Here is an 8,115-nt window from a genome sequence, read left to right on the forward strand (position 1 = left end):
TTCTCATGGTCAGTCCTTTAGACCCTTTTTGGCTATCTCCAAGGGGGCTGTCATGTGCCTTTTACTGAGCAGTGGCTTTCGTCTGGCCACTCTACCATAAAGGCCTGATTGGTGGAGTGCTACAGAGATGGTTGTCTTTCTGGAAGGTTCTCCCATCTCCACAGAGGAACTCTGGAGCTCTGTCAGAGMGACAATTGGGTTCTTGGTCACCTCCCTGAKCAAGGCCCTTCTCCCCCAATTGCTCAGTTTGGCCAGGGGGCCAGCTCTAGAAAGAGTATTGGTTGTTCTAAACTTTTTCCATTTAAGATTGATGGAGGCCACTGTGTTCTAGGGGACCTTCAATGCTGCAGAAATGTTTTTGGTACCCTTCCCCAGATCTGTGCCTCGACAAAATCCTATTTCAGAGCTCTACGGACAATTCCTTCGACCTCATGGCTTGGTTTTTGCTCTGACATGAACTGTGGGACCTTATATAGACAGGTGTGTACCTTTCCAAATCATTTCCGATCAATTGAATTTACCACAAGTGGACTCTAATCAAGTTGTAGGAACATCTCAAGGATGATCAATGCAAACAGGATGCACCTGAGCTCAATTTCGAGTCTCATAGCAAAGGGTCTGAATACTTATGTAAATAAGTTCTTCGTTTTTTTTATTTGAATGAAACATGCAAAACATTCTGGTCCTCCCGAGTGGCGCAGCAGTATAAGGCAGTGCTTGAGGCGTCACCACAGATCCGTGTTCGATCCCGGGCTGAGTCGCAGCCGGCCGCACCCGGGAGACCCATGAGGCGGCGCACAATTGGCCCAGCATCATCTGGGTTAGGGGAGGGTTTGGCCGACCGGGATGTCCTTGTCCAATCGTGCTCTAGCGACTCCTGTGGCGGTCRMGGCGCATGCACCCTGACARGGTCACCAGTTAGTGTTTCCTCCGACACATTGGTGCGGCTGGCTTCCGGGTTAATCGAGCAGTGTGTCAAGAAATAGTGCATCTTGGCAGGATCGTGTTTTGGAGGACACATGGCTCTCGACCTTCGCCTCTCCCGAGTCTGTACGGGAGTTGCAGCGATGGGACAAGACTGTAAATATAAATTGGATATCACAAAATTGTGGAGAAAGAAGGGGTTAAAAAAAAATATGAAAAGTGTTTTATTTTGATTCTAAAAATGTTTTCGCTTTGTCATTATGGGGTATTGTGTGTAGATTGAGGAGGATAAAAAATATATATATATGTGTATTTCATCCATTTTAGACTAAGGCTGTAACTTAACAAAATGTGTAAAAGGGGAAGGGGTCTGAATACTTCCTGAATGCACTGTACAAACCTATAGTACAACAACCTAATGAGCTGCATGCCCATGTGTGATACTCAACAGTAACTCTTACTCTAGTGAAATATAGATTTCTACAGATGAAAGTTAGGATAGCTGTTTAGCTATTGGAGGGGTGAAATGACTAAGTTCCTGGTAGCAGCCAGTTGTGTTAACGGCGATTCAGAGTACTTCTCCCTCTGTTTAAAAGGAGACACGGGGAGATTCCAGCCATGCTTGCTGTCACACACACATTTTTAGTCCAGGATGTGTAGCAACAGTGTGAAATCAAATCCCACTCTGGTCCGGTTTGTTCCAGAGATTTACGATATGTCCCAGTGAAAGAGCCATTGTTGAAAACGTATTCTACCACTGGACAGTTATCTATGAATTGGTTTAAGAGGAGCAGGAAGAAATGGTACAACTGCTATGGTTGGCCTCATGTACAGTACACTGTAGATCCATGYTTCWAAGGTTTATGATGCTTTTGAGATTGACTTACTCAGTAGTAATAGCATTGTCAGAGATATAGGAGACTGCTCGCTCGGGGGGTGAAATGCACGTTGTCAATTTTTTTTTAGATGCATGTGTTTTGATGAGGAATTAACCCTAGACATGCAACTATCTGCTTAGTGAAATGGTTTTGTGACTTTCTAGTTAATAAAATGTTAGCCTGCCTTTTAGTACCAAACAATAACCTTGGAGCATAATTACGTCAAGTCTTATTACAGTTTCTGTAGATRKAATTTTCAATAATAATAATAAATCAAATTCACCTTGGAGATTAATATAGTTGTATTAATCGGTTCCTGCTCTCAATGTCTCTCTGTTCTGTACACTGTTCTGTAGGAAGGGGGCCTCCTGACTGAGTTGTCTCACCATTTGTGTTGTGTTATAGCACCCTCCCAGGCGGAGGCCGACYGMGAGGTGGAAGTGGTGTATGTGAGGCAGCCAACAGTTGAGCAGGCTCTTCTGGCCAGGGAACTCCTGCTGCCTCTCACCTTCTTCTGCTACCAGAACGAACCAGGATATASCAGCGACGCCCAGACAGATGGTGAGAAACACTCTCTCTCAAACTTTTTCTACCTGCATGAGCAACCGTTTAGTAATTGTAGTTGACAGTGTTGCTAACGTTAGTTTGTGCTGTGAATATTGCAGATGAGGACTTTGAGACAGCAGTTAAAGCCCTGAATGGAAAACTGTACCAGGATCCTCCTGAGAGAGAAGCTGCAAGTGCAGGTTCTGGTAAGTTTCATGGCCAAAGCAGCTATAGAGATGGGTATGAATAGGACAGGTTGGGGTGAAATTTCTCCACAGAAGTTACTTCTCCAATAACCTGCTCAACTCGTTTCCTCTCAGCAGGTCAGGCGGACGCAGGTGTTCAGGGTCTGGACCTGGAGCTTGAGGTGGTATGGGAGAAGAGGCCTACTCCAGAGCAGGAACAGAAAGCCAGGACCCTGCAGCTGCCTTCAACCTTCTTCTGTGGTGTAGGCAGCGATAGCGAGGCAGAGAAGGACAAGCCAGAGGATTTTGAGACAGAGCTTCGCAAAGCACAGGAGGCTCTGGTGAGATTATATGATATATGCATGTGTTTGCACATAGGTAAACAACTTATGTGGCATTGGGTTATAAGAAATTGAAAGTGGTTCTCTCAAGCAAATGTTAACTGTTTTAGTTATTGTGTTTTAGGATGCTGAGAGAAGCTCAGACCCTGTTTCATCTGAGGCTGTGTCCTCTAGCACCGGCGATACTGTGCCAGAACAACAGGTCCCAGACCAGTCCCCCAGCAGCCAGGAACAGGCTTCAGATCAGTCTGAGGCAGAAGTCCAGTCCACTACAGCAGAAGAACAGGTCCCAGATCAGTCCTTAACCATACAGGAGGCTGAAATCCCAACCCCAGGTAGCCAGGAACAGGCCACAGAACAGTTGGTTACCATCCACCGTTGTTGTTGTTGTTGAAGAAAGAAATAAAACGATATTATTTTTTCCCATCCCTCTCCCAACAGTTATCGTCAACACAGTGGTATAGTTTCTTATATTCCCAACTTTTAGAGGTTTTTTAAAATGGACAAAGGCTGTCTTTCAATTGATTGTAACATTTATGAAATCAATGTATAACAAAAAAAACAACACCTACAAGTATTCACAGGGGAGCAGGAAGAAAGGAACGTAGTCAAAATGAACAATGATTGGCTTTTTTAAAACAACAAGGTTTCTTGTTCATCTCGATTAAAGGCTTAAATTATACAAAACAATCAAGTTAGGGAGCTTAAAGGAAGGAACCAGCGTTTTCAAATCGTATGGAATACAACATGAAAAGAACCACCCCTCTCAAAGAAAGCTTAATGTTACATTTATAACACAAAAAAAACCAGAACTGGGGATTCAACAGTCACATGCTGCCTCCTCAGGGTGGGCAAACACTTTTGAAAGGTGAACCATCTCTGTCTACAAATGGACACCCCTTTCCCCCCGTAGATGCACTACCAAACCCTTCGTGCACTGCAACATGGGCTTCTGTAAAAAAAAAAAAATGTTTAACACTTTACATTGAGGTATAGCGTCTCATTTGAATTTCCTACTAAGAGATTGTCCACAGTTTGAAAGCCTATCAACTGTCCAGGTCCATGGCCAGAGCGAGGGCCATAGATCAAGGCCAGTGACCCAGACTCCAGCCCTACAGTTAGATTCCACAGTCAGTGAACAGAGCGAAGGCTCTTACAGGTCTGTCCACATTCGGTTTGAACGACAATTCATTCTTGCTGGGTTTGCCATTCTTGTTGCCCAAGCTCCTCCCATGCTGCGGAACCACAATCCATTGCACTTCTCTGACCCAAAGCAAAAAAGCCCACGTGTTTGAAGCCAAGTGGCTTCAGCCTTCTTCATGTAATGAAAGAAACTGGGAGTTTGGTTTTTGTCTCGGCCGTGGTGGCCATGGACAGCTAAGCCCGGCCTGGTGGCGCACGTCCAAATAGTTCTCATCCTCAAAAACTTTGTTCCCCCGTAGATGGATCTTCCCTCCTGTCCCAATTCCTGTTTGGTGATTCTCCACCCTGAAAGGAAAAAAGGGACAATACAGAGGACCAGGACCAAACAGAGTATACACTTGCAGAGGTTACCAAAATGTTTCGTGTTCCCAAAGATGGCACCAACTGTGACCTATGTTTTGGGAAACATGGTATTGAAGGTTATGAAAGCACGATTGCTCTGATTATTGTATCTGGTTGGAGGGCTAAACCCAACAACTCACTCCCCGGCTTCTCACCTGAACACCATGAAGTCCCCGTACGGACCCTGTGGAAGACAGAGTTGCGCAGGCCCGAAGCCGTTCTGTCCTGAACCCACAGCGGCCTTCGAGAGTTCTCAGCTGTCCTTGGGGACGATTGGGGTGGAGAGTGAGAACATTCATATGGTGGACCGTTCCCAGGGGGCTCGTCGTTCAAAGCGCGAGAAGAGGGACACCCTGGAGGGGCAGAGTTTAGTGGACTCTTTAGTACAATTAATACAACATTTATTGTAGGTGGGAGGACAAATAGTAGGCTGGCGCCCACCTATACGTAGCAGACAGGGGAAACCCACTGACCTGCGGGATTGGCGCGTCTCTGGGAATGTCCCGTACCTGCGGACGCTGGGGGGAGGAGAGGGAACGAGGGCCTCTGATTGCCTTCATACGACTCGTGACAATCACAGAAAGGTCTTCCTTGAAAACACCTCGGCCAACGGGCTCGCGGTCTTAAACTTGGCTGCCAAAACTGTTCCCCACCCTTTAAACCCTCACCCTCTTGGAATTTTTGTTGTTGATAAAAAAAAAACATTTAATTCAATTCAAAAATTATATACGGAAAATCAATAATTTTACGGAGCTTTGGTTGGTGTTGCCAATATGTATAGACCTACCTGAAATCACGTCCAGTAGCTGTCCAGACTAGGGCTTGGGTTAGGAGGCTGTGCAGGGGTATTGAGCTACCCATTGACATGCTGACAGATGGTGTGATTGGGGCACAAGACCTTCACACCTGGGCCTCCCTTCCTCATCAGCACCGGTAGAACCTCTTATCGGGTGGAAAGAGAATCTTGATGTTCCTTTCCCACACCCCTCTCCATTCCCACTGGGCCCAGGTCTCCCTCTTCCCAGCGGTACAAGCTTTACGCTCCTTAAACGAATTCCATCATTCCTCCTCCCCTGGACTTAGTTCTCCACCCTGGAACAACCACATTACACGCAGAGGTTAAAAACAGGGACCCAAGGGGCTTCATTAATCAGAGAAGGCGTGTAAGATTCTACAGCCTCATATAGAAACTGTGTATTGCGTAGCAACATGCAAGATTCTCTGTCATATTAGATAGGAACTGTGGAGTCAATGCCAGCTCTAGACTAAGCCTCCAGCCTAGAAACACATTTGGGACCAGTTATTAACGAATTGACGTAGAGGAGAAGCTCTGCTTGGAACACTCAAGCCAAAAAGGAAAGGTTTCACCCTTTGAATTATATTGTTTTTGTTGCATCTATGAGTGTGTTCTATCGCATTCCCTGGGGGGTTTTTCATTTTCATGTTTTCATGTTGTACTCAGAGTTATTGTGGTTCGAAGCCAGGCAGACATTTGCCTCCGGTATTTGACCGTAGCCACGTGGATAAAAGTCCCACTTCTCACTTACACTGGAAATTAAGAAGGAGAATTAACGCCTTTTAGATGCAAAATTTTATCTATTAAACATGTCAATTCAATACTGGCCGATGTCCCACAACTCGCGAGAGGAGGTCTTCTCTCAATCGTTCCATGTGCCTTAAAGAAACTCCACTCTAAGGGCAACCATCGAATCTGCAGTTGAAACACGGTGAGATTGTTAGACTGCATAAATTGATAGTGGAAGTTTGTTTAGAGATTTTACAGCTAACTAAAACCATGCTGATATTTATCTCCTTTATTATTGTTAGCTACGGTGCCCGATGGACGGAGGAGCATTGCACTGCTGGATTTGTAGACGACTGAGATGCAACAGATTTCCATAACAATTTCCATGTGCTACAAACCCTTTTATACCGCCCAAAATGAAAATTATATTCACAAAAAACGCTTCACTTTTAGTGTTAATGTAACCCTATTATAATTAAAGATAATGAAGCTGGGTTTTATTTTATTTTCTTTAAAAGACGAAAGAAGATGGGGGTAAGGCCCTGCGTTTAGACTAGTGGTCCTGTCCAGGCTGTGGACTTGTACAAACAAGCGGCTTCCTAACTACAGAAACCGGTCTGCCTCCCTATGAGCTTTCTTTCATAACATTTCACAGTAAGGTAAGTGGAGATAAATGAGTAGCAGGGTGCATTGCATAAAGGTACCTCGTGGTAGAGAGACTATGGTTTCAAAGTCAATGAACCCACATTATTAATGTCCTCTTTCATCACCTCCCCTCCTCCCCGTCCCTCAGCTTTGGCTGCGGGCTGGAACAGCTCCAAACACCAACGTAAGCCCCGGCCGTTCGCCACGGGGGAAGTTTTGGAAAATCTAATAATTGAAACATAAAAAAAAAGTTAAAACTGGAAAATGTTTTGTTTCTCTGAAAACATACTTCACGTGTCCATGGTGAACTATAGAAATTCTTAAAAAACACACATCATTATTGAATTTTCTTCAGGTCCAATCGTTTATAGAGAAAAAAACTTTTTAGAAGTGCCAACCTTTTTTCCAAAGGACAAAATTCCCCCCAGTGTTCTGTGCCAGAATCAAGCAAGGAGAAACTTCCCCTCTAGAGCACTGAAGCCCATGAGCCAAATGAGGTTAGGAGGCATCCTGTAAAAAGGAGAGTAAGTAAGAAAAGAGAAGACAAGCTCAAGTTGCTGCATTGGTGGCAGAAGGGGATTGTTGTTGCTGGGAGGGACATAGAAGGCATTGCCAAGAGTTAAAGTGGGGCAAAATTCAAAAAGCTTTGTAGATAAATGGTCTCATACCCTGAGGTAGGGCTGTAGAAGAAAATGCTTAGTAATTGGAGCCAGGCTCGAGGTTCTTCTTGGCAGACAGGGCTAATAGGGGCTTGCCTGCTGCTGGTCTAGCTGCAGGAGTAGAACTGATTCTGGACCCTGCTCGTTTTAGAGTTTAGGACAAGGAAAACCAACTTTGGCCTTGCAGACTCCCTCATTTCTAACAAGGACACATGTTACACTCCCCACTCTGCCCCTGGCCTTTTTGCCCAAACTGTGCCACCAAATCCAAAAACCCAAAAGCAGGGTTTATCAAAGCGGGGCCACTGCAGCAGGTTTTCTGGACGGTTGGAGTGGTAGGGCCTGCTCCCTTGCTGCGGGAGACCGGCAGTCTGAATGGTTGTGAAAGTGGAGTCTTAAAACTGATCTGGAGTCTGCTGCTCCTTTTTAGTGGGGACTGGACCTCTGCTTTTCCTGAAATGGTTAATGGGACTGAAAACATAAACCTGTCTCTTCTGCTGTAAAGGGACTGGACATCTGCCTCCTGGATGGTTACTGAATTGAACTGGACCTGTCCTCTTGCTGTAAAATATGTCAAGGGCCATACCCTTGGGATGGTAACTGGACTGTTCTGTGGCCTGTCCTGGCTACCTGGGGTTGGATTACAGGCCTTTCCTGATTATGCGTTACAGGACTGAGCTTGGGAACCATGTTCCTCTGCTGTAGGAGGACTGGACCCTTCTGCCTCCTGGATGGTAACCAAACTTTCTTGTGGCCTGTTCCTGGCTAACCTGGGGTTGGGATTTTCAGGGCCTCCTGGATGGTTAAGGACTGATTTCTGGGGACAATGTTTTCCTCTGCTGGAGAGGACTTGGGACTTCTCCTCCT

General features: G+C 45.5%; 1 protein-coding gene across 1 annotated transcript; it reads left to right on the plus strand.

Moving 5' to 3' along the window:
* Nucleotides 1-2,158: 2,158 nt before the first annotated feature.
* Nucleotides 2,159-3,268, plus strand: LOC112079718 (E3 SUMO-protein ligase RanBP2; the record flags this gene model as incomplete). The annotated part of the gene is made up of 4 exons (XM_070442417.1): nt 2,159-2,363; nt 2,468-2,554; nt 2,672-2,874; nt 2,999-3,268. Coding segments are annotated over 4 exons (765 nt in total), but the record flags the coding sequence as incomplete, so codon positions are not given.
* Between the last annotated feature and the right edge of the window lie 4,847 nt (nt 3,269-8,115).

Source organism: Salvelinus sp. IW2-2015, unplaced genomic scaffold (assembly GCF_002910315.2).
Source record: "Salvelinus sp. IW2-2015 unplaced genomic scaffold, ASM291031v2 Un_scaffold9214, whole genome shotgun sequence".
NCBI lineage: Eukaryota > Metazoa > Chordata > Actinopteri > Salmoniformes > Salmonidae > Salvelinus > Salvelinus sp. IW2-2015.